Source organism: Rhinatrema bivittatum, chromosome 14 (genome assembly GCF_901001135.1).
Source record: "Rhinatrema bivittatum chromosome 14, aRhiBiv1.1, whole genome shotgun sequence".
NCBI lineage: Eukaryota > Metazoa > Chordata > Amphibia > Gymnophiona > Rhinatrematidae > Rhinatrema > Rhinatrema bivittatum.
The window spans coordinates 69041512-69063482 of NC_042628.1; the positions used below are offsets into that span (position 1 = coordinate 69041512).

The 21971-nt window shown below is 49.8% G+C and overlaps 1 protein-coding gene across 3 annotated transcripts in view; it reads right to left on the minus strand.

Moving 5' to 3' along the window:
* The window catches only part of LOC115076179 (myelin-associated glycoprotein-like), an 81283-nt gene that overhangs the window by 23200 nt on the left and 36112 nt on the right, over window positions 1-21971 (minus strand). For 2 of the 3 annotated variants that reach the window (XM_029577329.1, XM_029577328.1), the window contains exons 6-7: window positions 4210-4485; window positions 892-1164 (exon numbers count right to left, since the gene is read on the minus strand). In XM_029577329.1, coding sequence (XP_029433189.1) covers window positions 892-1164; window positions 4210-4485 — 549 coding nt within the window. The remainder of the gene's footprint in view (window positions 1-891; window positions 1165-4209; window positions 4486-21971) is intronic. The other variant, XM_029577330.1, reaches the window with a different exon arrangement.

Below are 21971 nucleotides of genomic sequence, written 5' to 3' on the forward strand. Positions count from 1 at the left end.
AGAGCTTAAAAAATAGATCAGAGGCCTAGACAGAGTGAAGGGCTCGGGCTTGTTCAACATGGAAAGAGGAGATTATGAGGTGACATGATGGCAATCACGTGGATTTCATTTGCAGCAGGGGGAGATTTCTGTTAGTCATCAGGAAGAACTCCCTGTTAGAGTAGTTAGACACCGAAGTCATCAGGAAGAACTCCCTGTTAGAGAGGTTAGACACCGAAGCCATCAGGAAGAACTCCCTGTTAGAGAGGTTAGACACCGAAGCCATCAGGAAGAACTCCCTGTTAGAGTAGTTAGACACCGAAGTCATCAGGAAGAACTCCCTGTTAAAGAGGTTAGACACCGAAGTCATCAGGAAGAACTCCCTGTTAGAGAGGTTAGACACCGAAGCCATCAGGAAGAACTCTCTGTTAGAGTAGTTAGACACCGGAGTCATCAAAAAGAACTCTCTGTTAGAGTAGTTAGACACCAGAGTCATCAAGAAGAACTCTCTGTTAGAGTAGTTAGACACCGAAGTCATCAGGAAGAACTCTCTGTTAGAGTAGTTAGACACCAGAGTCATCAAGAAGAACTCTCTGTTAGAGTAGTTAGACACCGAAGTCATCAGGAAGAACTCTCTGTTAGAGTAGTTAGACACCGAAGTCATCAGGAAGAACTCTCTGTTAGAGTAGTTAGACACCGAAGTCATCAGGAAGAACTCTCTGTTAGAGTAGTTACCCAGGCAGCTGGGAGAACCTCTATCACTGGATGCTCCCAAGAGCAGATCAGACACACACATCTCTCTGGGACTAAAGAACAGAGCCTGCCTAGAGGCCGGGAGGGGGATGGATGGAGGTCCTAGCCAGCTCAATCTCTCCATGATCTTTCCAACCCTAGAAGAAACATAGCTCCTACCATGAACAGGTAAATCGAGCTGCATCACTCCCAACTCATTGCTCGCAGAACAGACGATGCCAGATTCCAGTGATGCCGACCCTACCAGAAGACTCCTGACCACGTTACCATTCATGGAAACATTAACATTGAAGAATGAATCAGTCTGGTTCACATTCCTGTCCGAGAGGTGCCAAGTGATGAGTGCCGGGGGGTTGGACTGTACCACGCATTGACATTCAAACTGACCGTACTCACGCTTGCAGCTAGATACCGGCAGGATCTCTGGCCTGTCTGTAAAGCAGATTGAGATGAGTCAGTGTTTCTCAGCTCTCACAGACACACAGACTATGATGCCAGATAAAGACCCTAGACCAGTGGTTCTCAACCCTGTCCTGGGACCCCCCCAGCCAGTCGGGTTTTCAGGATATCCACAATGAATATGCATGAAAGAAAATTTGCATACACTGCCTCCATAACATGCACATTTTCTCTCATGCATATTCATTTTGGATATCCTGAAACCCCGACTGGCTGGGGGTTCCCCAGGACAGGGTTGAGAACCACTGCCCTACACCCATCTAGTTCCTGCACATTGTCCCTTCCAAATATGACACTAACTGATCTCTGGCCTTATCCCTCACTCCCCCACCATTGAGAGATTGAAAGCCCACTGGGGAAGGGAAATATCTACTGTATCTGAGTGTTACTTGCTTTCAGCTCAGGTTTGGAAAGGTAAGTAATCAATTCCAAAATCCAAATCCCAACTCCACCAAAACCTGCATCCATCCCGGACTTTGTCCTTCACTACCCTTACTGTTGAGGATCTTCTATGCTAGTGATGGTGAACTCCAGTCTTCGAGTGCCACAAACAGGCCAGGTTTATGATATCCACAATGAATATGCATGAGATGGATTTGCATACAATGGAGGCAGTACATGCAAATCTTTCTCATGCATATTCATTGTAGATATTCTGAAAATCTGGCCTGTTTGTGGCACTCGAAGACTGAAGTTTGCCATCACTGCCCTATGCCTTTCTCAGGCTTTACCAATTTCCCCAGCACCACTGGGGATCCTTTGTGCCTGCCCCTATCACCACTCACTCCCCCGACCACTGAAGATCCTCTGTGCGTGCCCCAGGTTTCACCACACGCTCCCCCAACCGCTGAGGATCCTCTGTGCCTGCCCAGGTTTCACCACACACGCTCCCCCAACCGCTGAGGATCCTCTGTGCCTGCCCAGGTTTCACCACACGCTCCCCCAACCGCTGTGGATCCTCTGTGCCTGCTCCAGGTTTCACCACACGCTCCCCCAACAGCTGTGGATCCTCTGTGCCTGCTCCAGGTTTCACCACACGCTCCCCCAACCGCTGAGGATCCTCTGTGCCTGCCCAGGTTTCACCACACGCTCCCCCAACCGCTGAGGATCCTCTGTGCCTGCCCAGGTTTCACCACACGCTCCCCCAACCGCTGAGGATCCTCTGTGCCTGCCCAGGTTTCACCACACGCTCCCCCAATCGCTGAGGATCCTCTGTGCCTGCCCAGGTTTCACCACACGCTCCCCCAACCGCTGAGGATCCTCTGTGCCTGCCCAGGTTTCACCACACGCTCCCCCAACCGCTGAGGATCCTCTGTGCCTGCCCCAAGTTTCACCACATGCTCCCCCAACCGCTGAGGATCCTCTATGCCTGCTCCAGGTTTCACCACAAGCTCCCCCAACCGCTGAGGATCCTCTGTGCCTGCCCAGGTTTCACCACACGCTCCCCCAACCGCTGAGGATCCTCTGTGCCTGCCCAGGTTTCACCACACGCTCCCCCAATCGCTGAGGATCCTCTGTGCCTGCCCAGGTTTCACCACACGCTCCCCCAACCGCTGAGGATCCTCTGTGCCTGCCCAGGTTTCACCACACGCTCCCCCAACCGCTGAGGATCCTCTGTGCCTGCCCAAGTTTCACCACACACTCCCCCAACCGCTGAGGATCCTCTGTGCCTGCCCCAAGTTTCACCACATGCTCCCCCAACCGCTGAGGATCCTCTATGCCTGCTCCAGGTTTCACCACAAGCTCCCTCAATCGCTGAGGATCCTCTGTGCCTGCCCAGGTTTCACCACACGCTCCCCCAACCGCTGAGGATCCTCTGTGCCTGCCCAGGTTTCACCACACGCTCCCCCAACCGCTGAGGATCCTCTGTGCCTGCCCCAAGTTTCACCACATGCTCCCCCAACCGCTGAGGATCCTCTATGCCTGCTCCAGGTTTCACCACAAGCTCCCTCAACCGCTGAGGATCCTCTATGCCTGCTCCAGGTTTCACCACATGCTCCCCCAACCGCTGAGGATCCTCTGTGCCTGCCCCAGGTTTCACCAAACGCTCCCCCAACTGCTGAGGATCTTCTGTGCCTGCCCCAAGTTTCACCACACACTCCCCCAACCGCTGAGGATCCTCTGTGCCTGCCCAGGTTTCACCACACGCTCCCCCAACCGCTGAGGATCCTCTGTGCCTGCCCAGGTTTCACCACACCCTCCTCCAACCGCTGAGGATCCTCTGTGCCTGCCCAGGTTTCACCACACACTCCCCCAACCGCTGAGGATCCTCTGTGCCTGCCCAGGTTTCACCACACGCTCCCCCAATCACTGAGGATCCTCTGTGCCTGCTCCAGGTTTCACCACACGCTCCCCCAACCGCTGAGAATCCTCTGTGCCTTCCCCAGGTTTCACCACACGCTCCCCCAACCGCTGAGGATCCTCTGTGCCTGCCCAGGTTTCACCACACACTCCCCCAACCGCTGAGGATCCTCTGTGCCTGCCCCAGGTTTCACCAAACGCTCCCCCAACCGCTGAGGATCCTCTGTGCCTGCCCCAGGTTTCACCACACGCTCCCCCAACCGCTGAGGATCCTCTGTGCCTTCCCCAGGTTTCACCACACGCTCCCCCAACCGCTGAGGATCCTCTGTGCCTGCTCCAGGTTTCACCATACACTCCCCCAACCGCTGAGGATCTTCTGTGCCTGCTCCAGGTTTCACCACACGCTCCCCCAACCGCTGAGGATCCTCTGTGCCTGCCCCAGGTTTTTCTACTCGCTCCACCAACCACTGAGGGCCATCCCTGATGTCTCAGGTTTTACCACTCACTTCCCCATCCACTGAGAATCCTCTGTGACTGTCTCGGGTTTTCTTAAATTTTGTTACTGGATTTGCCTCTACCAGATCCCTGGGCAGCAGTTCCATACACTCAGAACTCTTTCAGTGAAGAAAATGCTTTTTACTCCTGAGTCTATTTTCTTTCTGCCTCATACCATGACATCATGTTTCAGAATTATTTGTTGGCTAAAGGAACCCTTACACAGGACGTCCAAGTGCAGCAGAGTGGAATTCTGGGCACCGAGCTCATTCCTCGCTGTGCAGAAGTATGTCGGATGGTTTCTTGATATGTTTGTGGCCTGAAGGATATGGCCACTCTCAGGCAATATGGTGAGCGGGCTCTGCCTGTGCACTCTGTACCAGGTGAAGTTGGTTGCTGGTGGGTTGCTGTCACTGGAGCACTTCAGGGAGACACTGCTGCCTTCCTGTAAACTTGTGTTACCATCTGCTGTCCTCACAGATGTGTTCTTGGGAGCATCTGAACCAAGGAAAAACACGACTATATCATAAACGGCATTCTGTGCTCATGTCAAATGAACTGCTGCAAAGCCAAACAGATAGTGTAGGATGAATGGACACACAGAGACAGACAGATGTAGGACAAATGGACATATGGAGACAGATCAATACAGATGACGTATTGGATCATCTTACCTCATGCATAAGCTGCTTCCTCATAATGGGTCTGATTTCCAAAAGCTTTTTCATGCTTATAACTGGGTTTTAAGTGGGCTTTTGAAAATTGCTATAATATATGCCATTGAATTGTCAATAGGTTTTACCCAGGTTAAAAGCACTTAACACGGGTAAATGGCTTTTGGAAATTGCTACTATAGTATGTTACATTTACATATTTTAATTCCATTGGAAATTCACCCGATAGACTGTCAAGAGGCCTCACTCCGTGCAGATGGCCCCACTGTTTCAATTCAATCCCCCCAACAATGGTCCGGATTTTAAAAGTCCTACACATGTAAATCCTCTGGCGGGGTTATGCACGCCTGGCCTATTTTATAGAGGCCCGGCGACGGGCTGTCCGGGGGTGGGGCGGGGGTGGGGTCAGAGGTTCCCGGCACAGCGGCTATTTGCTGCTGTGCCGGGGATCATGCGCCGGCAGTTGGCCGTCACGCACAACTTACTTCAGCCCTGGTTTGGAAAAAAAAAACCAATAAAAAAAGGTAGGGGGGAAAGGGCGGGGGAGGTAAGGGAAGGGAAGGTGGGGTGGGGGTAGGGAATGGGGGAAGGCAGCGCGGCTCGGCATGTGCTGACCCCCGATTTTATAACATGCGCGCACATGTTATAAAATCGGGCGTACATGTGCGCGTGCCGGGTAGCGCGTGTACATTTGAAAATCTACCCCCAAATGTTTTAGCTGTGTTTCTTGTCTGTCTTGTCTTTATCATATTAAGAGCTTCAAGAAGCAGGGACTATTTTCACCTAGTGGCACTATGCAAATAAAAATGGAAAGAAAGGCAGTATAGGAGAGATGGCTAGAAACAGGCAGAAATGACAGAGGCACAGTAGTCAAATGTTGTAGCCCCTGCAGTATAGCCTAAGAAAGCCGGTGTCTGGTTATTCCTTACATAGCTTAGGAGGAGAAGAGATCCAGATGAGTGAGGAGTAAAAGAGAGAAGTTTTAGAGACATAGGAAGGTGCTAGATCCTGCAGCCAACATGGAACAGGAGAACCAATCTAGCTCCCATGCTGGACAAAATGATGCTCCTGCTGATGAACACATTTGGAATCTCTGGAGGAGCTAAGTGAACCTCTACACTCTTCCAGTATGGTATGAAGTCAAGTCAGTAGTAAAAGGAGAAGACAGGAAATTACAGGAGGCTGGCACAGCTTATTCTAGGTTGTTACTGATAGTGTAGAACTTAAGAAACAGGAATGTTAGTCCAGCTTGTCCTAAAACACACAAAGACTAAAGTGGAAGCTGTTGCGGGAGCGCTAGGGAGCGGTGCTAATTCTGGGGAGGTTAGTGTGACCTTGGACCACGGCACAACTGCAGAGGAGCTCCGAGGAAGCGCCAAGGCAGGCAAGACATGTCCAAGCTCGGGTAGACAGACCGGAGACCAGGAACTCTGACCTCTGCCTGTTATGCCCGTCAGTTGCTCACCTCCTTCTTGACTCCTTTGGGCCGACTTGCGGTCTCTGCCAGCTACCGCCGGCCTGCATGCTCTGGTTCCCATGCCTCCCTGCACGACGTGGACACTGCCGACCGCCATCTTGCCCTTGGAGTCCCCTAGGCGCGTGCACGCGCCATCAGGCCAGTCTTATGCACATCATGGCAGGAACCTCGGGGGCGTCTTCCTCAGATGACGTCATTCCTCAAGGACTTTTAAGCGGGCTGGCCCTGCCTACCTACAACTTGGCAACGAGTTCCATCATTGCTAATTCCGCTTCACTTCAGACATTGTTCCAGCTCCTGCTTCCTGAGTTGAGATGCTCCATGTACCCGCTCCTTGGGGGCCCTTTTCGTCTCTGGCTATCTGCTCCATAGAAGGCCTTCTGCCTAGGACCGCTGCCTGCCTCGTTCCCCGGGGCTTTCTCTGGAACCATCACTCTACTTCTGTGAGTACTCCACTCAGTGGACCATTGCTATACAATTGCTACAAGAGGACCCTCTCCGGTGTACCCCGCTCTGCGGACCATTACCGTACTATTGCTACAAGAGGAACCCTCTTCGGTGTACCCCGCTCTGCGGACCATTGCCGTGCCATCGCTACAAAGGATCCTCTTCGGTGTACCCCTGCACAGCGGACCATTGCCGTACATCGCTACCAAGGATCCGCAATGGTGTACCCCGCTCTGCGGACCTCTGCTGTATCTTCACTACAGAGGACTCCTCCGTGGGCATACCCCACCTCATAGACTTTGAGACACCTTAGCATATGTGTGTGTTTCTATCACTCCCCACTACAAGGGTGGTGCCACTCTACATCTTTAATAAAGATTAAGGACTTCCAAGCTTGACCCGACGTCAGTTCCTGGGCTGACATTCTGTGGCTCCACCACCAGGGGTCACTCTCTCTGGTTACCTCTGTCCTTCATCTCTGCTCTCTCTCTCTCTCCACCACCTGTTGTCCTGTGCATATCACAGCTGAGACCTCGCCTCCCCGATGGGGAGGCTCACGGGGTTCCTCCCCATGGGTGGTACCATCTCTCACCTCGGCCCAGGGCCACACATATCCACAAATCCTAACACTGCTGAACCTGAACGCACCCAGAAGAAACCCAACAACGTAATGCTGGTCTCTGGGGTAGCCCTCCAGCCACTAAATAGCACTTTTGGATCTGCCGCCTGGAAACGGCAGAAGCGACAGGACGGACAGAGGTCGAGGACAGCCAATGGAACTGGAACTTGGAACAAGACAAGGAAACTTGGAGACTTGGACAAGGCGAGGATACTAGGAACATTGGACGAGACGAGAATACTTGGAACTTGGACAAGACAAGGATGCTTGGAGACTTAGGCATGACACTGCCCCTCAGGGCGCCCTACAAAGCCCCTTGTGGGCTGGTCAGGACCACCCTGTCCCACTGCACACCCTACACAACATGAAGAGCCTGGTCATGGTCCACGCGGAAGAAGGAGAATGGAAACATGTGCAAGATTGAGACACAGGACGACAGGAGGAATCCGGGCAGCGCTCGAAGAAGGATCCCAGCCGGAAAAGGACTCCAGATCAGATATGGATTTACTCCCAGGAAGGTTGGCTGGAGGCGAGGTTCGTGGGTGAGGCAAGGCTTGAACCCGGAGCTAGGAACTAGCAGATACATCAAGATCAGGACTGGAACATAGGATATCAGGATCAGGACTTGGAACTTGGAAACATCAGGATCAGGACTTGGAACTTGGAACTCGGAACATCAGCATCATGATGCATGGAAACATGAGGTTCATCTGGACCGGGAACATCAGAACTAGGAACATCTGAAGGACTGGAGCGTCTGAAGACAGGAACATCTAGAGAACAGGACAGATGAGGACGCAGGATCCCGATGAGAGACCAGGACATGGAACAAAGATGAAGGACAGAAGGATCAGGAACCACAGAAGAGGACATGGGAATACTCATGAAGAAACCCTTGAAGAAGTGAGGATGGACTTCCGAGCCTCCTGGACGAAGAGCTGGAACAGCAGACAATCCAGGAGCAGGCAGCTACTTGCAAAGGCACCAGAGAGGACTGGCAAAGGGTCCTTTTATAGGCTGAAGAGGAGACACTCGAATGACATCATGAAGAGGGGCCACAGGGCTTCTCCCACCGCAGGCCCTTTAAGAAGGCAGGGCGAGGCGCAGCTGCGCGCCTAGGAGGCAGGACCACGGAGAGTGGCATCCCTGCCGCAAAGAAGGTGCAGGAGGCATCACTAGGCCCACAAGGCAGGGCCTGGCGTCGGCGGCTCCCAGGCCGCTGAGGGAACGACGGCGACAGCCACTGGGCCGCAAAGAGGAAGAGGTTGCCGTTGGTGGCCTTCAGGACGCGTGGAAGCACGGCGGCACAGGCCGCCATGCAGGAGGAAGGCGTGGATGGCCTCCGGGCCACAAGGCTGAATGGCGGCGGCTCCGACCTCTGCGGAAAACGGACAGTGGCCTCCAGGCTGCAAAAGACGGCATCGGGCAGTGGGCTGCAGAGGTGAGAGGTTGCTCGCGGCAAGGCCCATGAGCAGCATCGCAAAAGAAGCTAGTTCAACTCTTTAAGAGCCAAATTTTTGAGCCATAATTCAAATACTCAACACAGAATTTAAGAACTGCTGCAAATCATTGCTTCCTGTGGAAAAGCACCCTGTTTAATTATTTGCCCATGTATCTTATCTTATTTATTTAAGATTCTTCTTTCCTGCCAAATACAAACCAAATTGTTCTAGGTGGATTATAGCTAATACAGTACAGAGAAAAAGTTTGTGACACTGTCCTCAGAATGCATAATTTATACTCAAAAACATAATTAGATCTTAATCTAAACCCTGATCATAGAGAAAGAGAACCTAACTAAATAAATAACAAACTAAATGGATATATTTTGATTATTTATTCAATAAAAAGACTCGACAATGAATATCCTTGTGTAATATCCTTGTGAACTTTAACTAAATATTTCCTGTAACTGCTGACCAGTGTCAGACTACCCACTCTTCCAAACAAAACAGTTTCAGCTCTGACATTTGAGGGCTTCCTTGTTTGTGTTGCGCGTCTTGGCTGTGTCCGCTCCGCGGCCAGCCCTGCTCACCTTGCTCTCCCATCCACGAGCTCCGGGCTCTCCTCTTTCACAGCCGCAGCCAGTTCGCGGCGTCCCCGGCTCCCCCGCTCGCATCTCTCCCTCCAGGCCTCACGGCGGGGCTCTGCAACCTCCATGGGGTCGGCCCTACCCTTAGGCGTACGTGCGCGCGGACCGCCCGGCCTCTTAAAGGGTCAAGGGTGGCTCCTAGCTCCACGGCGCGCCCTGATTGACAACAGGATTGCCTTGGCAATCGGGTCGTACACTCCTGTGTCTCTAGTTTGCCTGTCCCAGCGTCTCCTGTTCCAGTGTCTCCTGTTCCAGCGTCTCTCCATTCCTGGTAGTACCCTTCAGACTGATCTCACGGTACTGACTTTTGCTTGCTCCTGACCTCATTTGACTGCTGCCTGGATCCGACCTTTGCCTGTTCACCGACTACTCCTGATCGCTGCCTGTAATTTGACCTCTGCCTGACCTGACTACTCCTGGACTGTCTAGAGGTACTGACCCCTACTTCGGCTGACCATTCTGGACTGATATTCTGGCCTTGATCTTCGCTATCCACTCGGACTCTCTGTTCTGGCCTCCTGTGACCTCTGGACATTCTTGCTTGGACATTGACCGTGCACCCTTGTTCGTGGTGGGCACTCCTCCGCGCTTCCTCTCTAGGAGACCCTGCGAGGCCCACCTAAGACCAGGCAGCCCGGGTACCCAAGGGCTCAACCTATGGAAACCTCGGGTTGCTATTGGCGTCATAGTGGATAACGCATTGAAATCGTCGGCTCAGTGGGCTGCGGCAGTCAAAAAAGCAAACAGAATGTTGGGACTTATTAGAAAGGGAATGGTGAATAAAATGGAAAATGTCATAATGCCTCTGTATCGCTCCATGGTGAGACCGCACCTTAAATACTGTGTACAATTCTGGTCGCCGCATCTCAAAAAAGATATAATTGCGATGGAGAAGGTACAGAGAAGGGCTACCAAAATGATAAAGGGAACGGAACAGCTCCCCTAGAGGAAAGACTAAAGAGGTTAGGACTTTTCAGCTTGGAGAAGAGACGGCTGAGGGGGGATATGATAGAGGTGTTTAAAATCATGAGAGGTCTAGAACGGGTAGATGTGAATTGGTTATTTACTCTTTTGGATAATAGAAAGACTAGGGGGCACTCCATGAAGTTAGCATGTGGCACATTTAAAACTAATCGGAGAAAGTTCTTTTTTACTCAACGCACAATTAAACTCTGGAATTTATTGCCAGAGGATGTGGTTAGTGCAGTTAGTATAGCTGTGTTTAAAAAAGGATTGGATAAGTTCTTGGAGGAGAAGTCCATTACCTGCTATTAAGTTCACTTAGAGAATAGCCACTGCCATTAGCAATGGTTACATGGAATAGACTTAGTTTTTGGGTACTTGCCAGGTTCTTATGGCCTGGATTGGCCACTGTTGGAGACAGGATGCTAGGCTTGATGGACCCTTGGTCTGACCCAGTATGGCATATTCTTATGTTCTTAAGCCTCTGTCTCCTCCTGTGCTCCGCCTCCTGGTGGCAGGCGCTCTCTGGGTTCGGCCAGAGGGCCATACCAATCCTGCACCAGGCCAAGGGTCCACCTCCAGCGCAACAGTATGAACAGCTCGCCTTAGGTATTGCCACAACATTTCAGTAGTGTTTAGACTGGGACTTTGACTTTCTTCTTCAGCCATTCAGTAGTAGATGTCCTTGAATATTTAGGGTTGTTGTCTTGCTGCATGACACACTTTTGGCTCAGCGTCAGCTCACGGATGGATGGCCTGACATTCTCCTCTAGAATTTTCTGATGTAAAGCAGAATTCATGGTTCCATTAATGATGGCAAGCCGTCCAGGTCCTGATGCAGCAAAGCAGTTCCACTCCATGATATCTCCACTGCAATGTTTGGCAGTCAGAATAAAGTTCTTACTTTGGAAAGTAGTGTTTGCATTTGTTATAGTTAAAAAGTTCATTTTTTGATTCATCTGTCCGACAAATATTATCCCAGAAAAGTCTTCCTACTTATCCTCCCATGAATGCCATTCCCAGTCAGTTTTTTCCTGATGGATGACACATGAACCTTCACATTACCTGCAGCAAGAGAGGTCTGCAGACCTTTAGATGTTAGTCAGAGATTCTTTATGACTTCATGGATAGAGCCCCAGCTGTTTAGAAAAACGTAACCTTGTCCAGACAGATAAGCATCAATTACTCCTTTTTTGTAGGTCCTCTGAAATCTGGTTTGATGATGGCATGCTGAGTTCTCACTAACTTTTATGGTGAAGACCAAACTCAGAACTGCTTTGACCTTTGTATAGGACAGGATGCCCATACTCAGTCATGCAGATTTACTCGTTACCCAATTATTTAAGCACCTGATTCTAATTAGCCAATTGATTGTGCTAAAGAAACTAGGGGTTCACTTACTGTTTCACACACTGATTATGAATTAGTCTTATTGTTGTTTGTAGATTATTTTATCTCAAGAAAGAATTGTTTAATTTATATCCTTCTATTGTACAAGAGAAGACTTGTTTTAATTAGACAAGGGAATCATGGTAAGAACTTATGATTCTCATTTTTATACTTGGGGTTTGCAAGTTTTTTCTCAGCACTGTAACATCAAACCATTGAGATGCGCACAAAACAGATAAGCAAATGCAAGACTATATTCTTGCAACTGTTTCTGCAGAGAACTATGAAAGGAGTTGTCTTTCAACAAGTTCTCATCATCCGCCAAAACTTTAGGGCATTATCTATATCCTGAAGAAGAACATCAACCCACACAGAGGAGCATGATCTGACCACATAATAAAACCAATGTCAGCACACATTACTCGATTCTGCAGAAATTTATCAGTTAAAAAATAATCCATGTGAGAATACGAGTGATGAGGAGAGAAGTAAAAAGTATAAGAAGGAATTCCGGCTAGGAGAGGAGGAGAGAAACTGAGGGGATGAGACGGATTGAAAAAGGGGACATGGGCTGCGAGAACAGAGGAGAGGATAGAGTCAGGGGGAGGATGCGACCTGCGACAAGCTAAGGAGCTGGCATAGGTGTGAGTATGTGACCTGTCACCCAGGATTTGCTCCAATCGATTGGGGGATTGTGGGGCACCATTCCCCCTCGTGCTGGAGTGGAGGAATAGCCTAGTGGTTAGAGCAGTGGGTTTTACATCAAGAGACCAGGATTCGAGTCCTGCTGTTGCATCTTGGGCAAGTCACTTTGCCCTCCATTGCCTCAGGTACAAACTTACAGGCTGATACAGTACAGTGAGCTCTGGCAGAGCCCGCAATATGCAAATGCATGTTGATGGCCCTATTAGTTATTCCCGCGCGATACAGAAAGTAAAATGTCAGCCAAGCTGCACGTTTTACTTTCAGAAATTAGCGCCTACCCAAAGGTAGGCACTATTTTCTGCCAGCACCGGGAAAGTGCACAGAAAAGCAGTAAAAACTGCTTTTCTGTGCACCCTCTGACTTAATATCATGGCGATATTAAGTCGGAGGTCCCAAAGTAAAAAATAATTAAAAATAAAAAAAAATAAAAATTTAAAATCGGCCCGCAGCTCGTGGGTTGAAAACCAGATGCTCAATTTTGCTGGCGTCCGTTTTCCGAACCCGTGGCTGTCAGCGGGTTTGAGAACCGACGCCGGCAAAATTGAGCGTCGGCTGTCAAACCCGCTGACAGCCGCCGCTCCTGACAAAAAAGAGGCGCTAGGGACGCGCTAGTGTCCCTAGCGCCTCTTTTTACAGCGGGCCCTCATTTAAATACTGAATTGTGCGCACAGGAGAGTGGCCTGTGTACGCGCCGGGAGAGCGGGCGCTCGCCCGCTCTCCCGTGACCTTTACTGAATCGGCCTGTTAGATTGTAAGCCCTCTGGAGATAGGGAAATACCTACAGTACCTGAATGTAATCCACTTTGAAGCGCTGTGAAAAGTGGACTATAAATCTAAATAACTAAAGACTACAACAAACAAATGACAGTAAACACAGTGGAGCAGCCTAACTCAGGTGAGTGCCTCAGGAGCAAATAATTAGGGAATAGATCCAAATGCTTGCTCGAACAGGAAGGCTTTTATTTTCTTTTGGATCAATTTTGGATTTCATCTGCTGCCACAGAGAGGATTAGCCTTATTACCACTTTCACAAGGAGTTCATATCGCCAGCAGTCCACTGCACCGTTAGACCATGTAATCTATGAATCCTGAAACTAATCAGGAATGTTCTCCAGATACTACTAGTTACATAAAACTGTACTTAGGCAAGGGTTGGATCCGTTATGGTTTACCCAGCTGCACAGCCTCCCCTCCACCAGGGGTCCTCAGTGAGTCTCATGCCCAGCTGCACAAATCACCACTTCCCTGATCACCTGATGCCTCAGCCCCAGCCCTATTTAACCCATCCTGTCCAGCTCCACCATCTTGCTATTCTACCTTGTCTTGTGGTCTAACCAGGCCTTCTGCCTTGCCTTTCAGCCTACCTAAGCCTTTTGCCTTGCCTTGTGGTCTACCTTGGCCTTCTAACTTTCCTTGTGTCCTACCCTGGCCTTCTGCTTTGCCTTACGGCCTACCTTAGCCTCCCGTCTTGCTATGGGCCCTTCCAGGATTCCTGGCCTTATTCTGTGGCCTTTCAGACTTATTTACCATACTCTATGCCCTCTTGGGCTTTCCTGCTCTACCTTGTGACCTTCAGGCCTTCCAGATTGCCTAGACTGTCCTATGCCCTGTTTGGACTTTCTTGTTTCCTGTCGCCTGTCTAGTACAGTCCTTGTCTAGTCCTTGTCCAGTCCTGTCCTTATCCAGCCCTTGTCCTACCTAGTCCAGTTCAGCCCATGTCTGCCCTCAGTACCAGCCATACCCTCAGCCCTGCCTGGACCCACTCCCAGCCAGTACCTGTATCCAGCTCCCAGCATGTGCCAGTATCCAGTCCCTGCCTATCTTCAGTACCAGTCTTGCATTCAGCCCTGTCTGTATCAGGTCATAGTCTGTGCTTGTTTCCAGACTCCAGTCCAGCTTGCCTTGTATCTGCTCCAGTCCCAGCATGTATCCAACCCTAGCATGGTCCCTGATTCCAGCCAATACTTTCAGACCTGCCTATATCATCACCATGATGTTCTGCAGAAGACAAGTCCTATCAAATCCCAGAATCCAAAGGCTCAACCTGCAGGGGAATGGGATGGTTAGGCAGAAGACTAGCTCCAGTCCTGCCCTGCAGCCATGTACCACTTCTGTGATGGTGCTCCCTGATTCCAGCCTGCCAGATTGTGACAGGATGGAATTTGGGCACATTTGAATCTTGACCTGTGCATGTTTTGGCACCCATTTCAAGTTTCATGTAAGGTGGTTGTAGTTCCTGTCATTCAGAGCAAGCTCGAAGGTGCTCCAAAGAGAACACCATCCTGGCATGCTTTAAGGCCAAGAAGGTTCTGGAGCTAGTAGAGAAGGATGACATCACCACAGGAATGTGTGTTAACAAACTGCAGTGTTAGAAACGGAAGTCTAATGTTAAGAATGGGATCAAGTGCAGGGGTTCCTAGTGCCGTGTAGAGAGAGAGAGAAGAGCAAGACATGTGCCAAAAAATTTGAGTTTCCAATTGGAACTGTTACCACAGAAAATGGAGCAGTCCATTACCAGAGAAGATGATGTTTATCCTTGAAAGAGGGTGAGCATATATGTGAATGGAGTATCTGTGTTGTAAAGCCTGTAGACATCTCATTTTAGTGGATTTGACCAAAGTCCAATGTCAAATACCATGCTTCCAGGCTATAGATGATTCTCTGAGATCAGAGCAGAGGGCTGGTGATGAAGTGGCTGCGGTCATGGCCAACAGTCTCCTTTGTGTCCCATAGCTGAAATACCACCACCATCCTTTGCTGAAGTATTTAACCCCCAGTGTAGACCTGGAAGCTGCAGGAGGTTGATGGAGCAGAAGAGCAGTGATCATCCTCGTAACAGAAGTCCTTACCAGCATTGCTGAGACTTGGACTGAGGGGTCAGGAGAGAATTTGGCTGCACCCAAAGATACTGGCCTGAAGAGGTAACCCAGATGATGGGATGGCCCTTAGACCAAAAAGATCTCTGAGAAGCTGCACTGTTAAAAAGCACATGAATGCATTTTGATGCATGAAAGGTGGAGAGCAGGAATCTTTCCAACAGATGTGGGAAGGAGTTCTGAAATGAGAAAGAAAGAGCAGCCACTCACCCTTTATTTCCTGGCAACGTGCTGCACCCTAACTTGTGCCAGGTCATTAGCAGAGTTTTGGGAAAACACTTTGGGGAGCAAAAGGAAGTGGGGTCCTGATGACAAGTTCACTTCCCAGCAAGGAGCCAGGGGCAGGTGGGTCCAGTGACAGTGAAGAATCACGCTGAGGACAAAGCAGCAGATGATATTAGTCTGGTGAATTCAGGGTTTCTGAAATCCACGCCTGAGTTGGTAAGTATTTATAAGGGAGATATAAAGTCACTGAGGCTGGCAGGATCACATTTATCCCTTGCAGTAACCAATACCAGAAGAAACAGGAAAAGCTATGGGAGTATTCCCAAAAACCGACCCAAGCTCTGAGGCATGTACAGATTCGAAATCACCATCTAATGAGGAAGTCTTCTCCCATTCGATGCACTGTTACTGCTGCTGTTACAGCTGGCAATGCCTGATCCTGCTCTGCAGGATGTGGTGCAGCACTTGAAGCAGGTCCTACCTGCAGGTATCTGTAAGGGCATTGGAAGAGATTAACCAGTAACCAATGTTAAAACAATGAGAGCATTTGAAGATACAGAAAATATCCTGAACTGGTCAGATACTGTGATGAAATCTGCTTACTATAGTCCCCAGAGAAGGAAATATATCAGGGACTAATAGGATGGAGGTGACCATCCAGCTCAGAAGATCTTCAGTCTAGATCTCTTGGAAGATGGTTATGATGCAGCTGTTTGGGTGAAGCAAGGAAAACCTGGTAAAGGTAAACTATGAGGCATCCACAGATTTCTGAAGCCAGGATTAGGAAAATATTCCATGCTGAGGAAAAGGAGTTTTGGTGGCCTGCTAGAGGGAGGACACCAGATCCAATAAAAGGGGGTAAAATCCTTGTCTGAGAAAGCTCCCGTACTTTGAACTATTTTTGGAATGAGACTGCCCTGTGGATTTCGGGGCTGACACTTTAGGTGAGTGCGATTCCTCCTGCTAAAGAAAAGTGAAATTTTCTTGTAGAACTCTATCCTGACCCTTATGGCTGGATTCTTTTGTTTTGCTATCTGCTTTTTCGGATTTTTCTAATAAACTTCAAGCTTTGGAACCAAGAACTGGTGTGGACTTTGGACTTTGTATTTTGGTAAGTTTTCCCATGGGCCTCCCAGGGACTATATGGTCCCCAATTTGTAATCCTTGATGGACTTTTCCTGTTCCCAGAGCTGCAACAGTGGCCCTTACATCCTTCTGCATCTCTGATGGTAATCCCTGAGAAAAGGAGGGTTACATAAACAACGGGCCGATAGAGTATAGTGCACTCAGGTGGGTAAAGGGGTAAAGCTAGCTGTCAAAAACATGCGTCCAACCCCCCCCCCGAAACTAATAGCGCTCGCAACATGCAAATGCATGTTGATGGCCCTATTAGTTATTCCCGCGCGATACATAAAAGTAAAATATGCAGCCAAGCCGTACATTTTACTTTCAGAAATTAACGCCAGCCTTTGGCTGGCGTTAATTTCGGCCAGCACTGGGGAAGTGTACAGAAAAGCAGAAAAAACTGCTTTTCTGTACAACCTCCAACTTAATATCATAGCGATATTAAGTCGGTGGCCCCAAAATTAAAAAAAAAATTTAAAAAAATTTAAATCGGCCGGCAGCTCATGGGTTGGAAGATGGATGCTCAATTTAGCCGGCGTCCGTTTTCCGAACCCGTAGCTGTCAGCGGACTTGAGAACCGACGCCGGAAAAATTGAGCGTCGGCTGTCAAACCCGCTGACAGCCGCTGCTCCTGTCAAAAAGGAGGCGCTAGGGAACTGTGAAGGACTTCAAAGGTGCTGGTGGATAAACACTGTGGATCCATAAAGTCAAGAGGCCGCCAATGAAGAGTGGGTGACTCGCCAGAATGATGGCTACTGCCTGGACACAATACCCTTATTCAATAACATACACATGGTTACTGTGACTCCAACATCACTCTAAGCTTAAACAGCAAGAGGAAATGTGGAAAAAAGGATTTGCACTCACAAAGCTGGGAGTAGCTGGCTTGTTACGGCGGTTACTACCCCAAACCAAATGTGCCTGATACTTCACTTTCGATGCACATCCAGCATAGCTCTCTGCTCCAACGGCAGGGGAGAAGAAAAACTGATACTTCACGCATACCCAGCATAGCTTCAACGGCAGGGGAGAAGAAAAAGGATTCACACTCACAAAGCGGGGAGTAGCTGGCTTGTTACGGCGGTTACTACCCCAAACCAAATGTGCCTGATACTTCACTTTAGATGCATATCCAGCATAGCTCTCTGCTTCAACGGCAGGGGAGAAGAAAAACAACCAATAAGGGCTGTATAACATAGTCTGGGTTAAAACAAATAAGCATGGGTGTAGCTTGCTTATTGCAGCGGTTACTACCCCTACTACCCCCTAACTAATCAAGCTTGATATTTCACTTGGATGCAGCTCCATCACTGCTCTCTACATTAATGGTGGGGGAGGAAGGAAAATAGAACCAAGAGCTAAAAGAAACAGATAAGTATGAGAGAAAAAATGTGTGAAGCTTGCTGGGCAGACTGGATGGGCCGTTTGGTCTTCTTCTGCCGTCATTTCTATGTTTCTATGTTTCTATGTTTCTATGGATGCACTAGTGTCCCTAGCGCCTCTATTTACTGCGGGCCCTAATTTGCATGTTCTTCCCCCCTGAATCGCGCGTGACTTTTATTGATTCGGCCTGCATGTAATTAAAATTATCCATTCCTAGTGGAAAAAGGAATGTGATACAGGTTTACAATGCAAGATTGCAATTACAGTGAAGTAATATTGTTGCGACCACGACCAACAGGTCCTGATATGGGCACAGCTGCTAGCTAATGAGAGAGCATGAGCCCATGAACCACGGCACGACTCACTAGGGATGTGCATTCATTTCATTCGTTTCTTTCGTTTCCTATACAAGCATGTAGAATGAAACGAATTAAATGAATGAAACGAATGTACATCTCTACGACTCAGAGAGGATCCCCGAGCCACACCGTGGGAGGTGAGAACATGCAAACATGGGTGGAGCAGGAACAAAGCAGGAGTGGAACTAAGGCAAGGAACTAGGAACAGGAACCAAGCAGGATCAGCCCTCTGCTGGACCTTCACGCACCAATGAGACCCAGCAATGCAATACTGGTCTCAAGAGTAGCCCTCCAGTCACTTGAAAGCCCTTTTAGACCCTCTGCTTGGGAACAATGAGTGCCTGAGGCCAGACGGAGGCTGAGGGCAGGAACATGATGAAGACTTGGAACTTGGAAGGAATCAGACGAAGACTTGGAACTTGGAAAGACTCAGACGAGGACTCAGGTTACTCGGAAGACTCAGACAAAGACTTGGAACTTGAAAAGACTCGGACAAGGATTCAGGTTACTCAGAAGACTTGAATAAGAATTCAGGTTACTCAGACGGTCTCAGGCAAGGTTTCAAGACAGGCGAAAGTACTGGGTAAGAACTGCATCGCAGCACATCCTACACAGCCACCCATGGCTGGTCGTGGACCACGCTAAACGGATGTATCCAAGTCTTTGCTAACTCAGTGAGCTAGCAATCAAGTACAGGCTATATACCCGGATGGTGTGATGTCACTAGAGGGGGACGCCCCGAGGTTCGTGCCAATGCTGGAATAAAGATGTGGGTGGCGCATGCGCACGCACCCTAGTAGGCCGTTGGGAGGAACATGGCAGGAGGCAGCACCATAGCCATTCCGGGGACGCCGGAGAGGGCAGCTTGCAGACGTGGCGGTAGCCATATTCCCAAGGTAAGTGGGAGGAGCCGTGAACAAGGTGAGGCATATGGGGTGAAGCTGTCTAGGACCGACGGACGCAACACCCATGGGCTGGTCACGGACCACGACAGTGGCACGCCAGAAAAAGTGGACGCGGGAAACTGGGAACTGGTTGCAGAGGCGAAGACGAAGGCATCAGGATGAAGACATTAGGAACATGGAACATCTGGAACACCAGGACTCAGGAATGGAACCATGGAACTTCTAGACATCAGGACCAAGGAACATCAGGACATGGAACAGGAGACGAAGGAGCTCCAATGAGGAACATCAGGACAAGGAGAACAGGAACACGGAACGAAGAGCCATCTAGACAAGTGAAGAGCACGGAGTTCCTGAACCGGCAAGGAAGAACATGGACAACCATGACATCTGATCCGAAGGCCCTGAGGAACAGGAACTGAGCCCTTTTATAGGGCTGAAGCAGGAAGTTGGTTGAAGGCTGGCTACCGGTGGGGCTCCGGGTTTTTTCCGCCGCTGGCCCATTAAATAGATTGAAGAGGTGCGTGTCGGCACCTAGAGGATGGCCCAGGAAGGAGCAGGATCATGGACAGCGGCGTCCCTGCAGTGCAGACAGAGGAGCAGGCCCCAACGGCGGCACTAGGCCGCAAAGACAGCAGCGGTCCAGGTAGGCTTCCCGAGTGGCACAGGCTGCAAAGAGGATCCCTGAAGGTGGCCACCAGGCCATGAAGAAGGAGAGACGGCGGCGACTCACTGCCGCAGAGATGGAAGCAGGACCCGGCAGCAGCAGTAGGCTGCGAAGAAGGATTCAATGGCGGCTTCCTGCCACATAGATGGAAAACAGGCCAACAGCGGAGGCTCCATGCAGCAAAGAAAGGAGCAGGGCCCGGTGGCACCAGGCCGTGACGAGGTGATGGCACCGCGGCCTCCCCCGCTCGGGATGACATGGCGGCGGCTCAGGGCCGCAGGAAGTGGTGTTTTGGTGGTGGAACTAGGCCGCGAAGACAGCAGCGGTCCAGGGTGGCAGTGCTGGAGGTAAATAGTGGAGGCCTGCTCGCGGGATGGGGTCCGCGAGCAGGATCATAACAAATATGTTAACTTTGCTTGATCGCCTTTGCTCTAGATGTAACCTGGTGTGAAATTCTGCCTCCTATAGCTGTTTTTGCCCTTTAGTGGAATGACGATTGTGGCCTCAACAGGTCACCCTGCCAGTACTGCAGGTCAAAGGTCTCCATCCAGACCCTGCCCCTGTGTGCGAGGTCCTTGTATTATAGGTGTGATGGTGGAGGGTGCCACCCCCTAATGGGAGAGGTTTGATATCTCACAAAACTCCTGTGCCCATGTGACACCGTAGGGAGTCGAGAATCAGCCTTCACTCAGAGCTCACGAGCTGGTGTCTCTCTTGGCAGAGAGCATTGAGGGACTTGTCTCTCCACAGGGAAGGGCTGGAGACAGTAAGGAAAGGATTCTAAGTGCTGGAGTCAATGGCAGATTTAGCATTTTCCGCCCCCAAGCACTTGGTGTTGTTAACTCTACCCCGTCGACCTCCTCCACCCCTGCCCCTCCCACAGGCAATGGAGAACATAAGGTCTGGCACAGTCTTTTTTTATGTGATCTATCTGCTTCAGTCTCACCTCCTCTTCTCATATCCCTTTTCTTTGCTCCCTGCTGTGTGCTGTGGCCTCACCCCTCCCTGCACAGAACAGGAGCTGAAACAGGGAGCAGAGCAGGTTTTTTTTTTTGCTCTGTCCTTTCCAGCCGCAACCCCTCCCCTCCTGTTTTCTGCACGGGAGGAGAGGACCTGGAACAGAAGCACAAGGCTGTTCTCTGCTGAATGAGCTGGAAGGCATCACCACGGACCCCAGGCACAGGCCTAGTGTGCCTTCCTACTAACAAATCTAGGCATGAAGGGGGTCCTGCGGGAGTGGAAGAGGAGGATTCGAGGAGAGGCGTTCCTGGTAGTCCTGAAGTTGATGCAGTGGGTTCTAGAAACGGGGGACAAGTGTACTGGAAGGTGTCAATAGGCAGGGCAGCCTGCCTGGAAAAGTATGCATTTCCTAGGAGAGTTGATGGAAGGACTGTCTAACTGAGAAAATTCACCAGAGTCAGAGACTGACAGCTACAATCAGTGCGAGATGCCAAAGAGAAAGAGAGAAAGAGCAATGGACCTTGGAGGAAAAAGTTACAGCTTTCAATAGCTACTGGGAGAGCTCCCAACAGCTGACCTGTTCTGGGGAAGGTGAAAGAGACTGTGTTTATTTTTTGTGACTTTTTTTGGATTGTGTTACAGTATTTTACTTGCTGTCAGTAAAGATTGGAAAGGAGTAGACAACAAGAGAACAAAACTGAGAATATCATAATGCCTTTGTATAGATCCATGGTGTGACCTCACCTTGAGTACTGTGTGCAGTTCTGGTTCCCCCATCTCAAATAAGACATAGGGGAGATAGAAAGGTGCAGAGAAGCGTGACAAGAATGATAAAGGGGATGGAAAAGCTCCCTTATGGAGAAAGGCTAAACAGATTAGGGCTCTTCAGCTTAGACAAGAGACGTCTGAGAGGGGATATGATTGAGATTTATAAAATCATGAGTGGAGAGGAACGAGTAAATGGGGAACGGTGATTTACCCTTTCAAACAATTACACTAGGACTAGGGGACGCTCCATGAAACTAACAACCAGCACATTTAAAACAAATCTTAGGAAGTATTTGTTCACTCAGTGTTGTGCTCGGGGGTCGACCCTTGTCCTGGAGCAGTAAAGAACG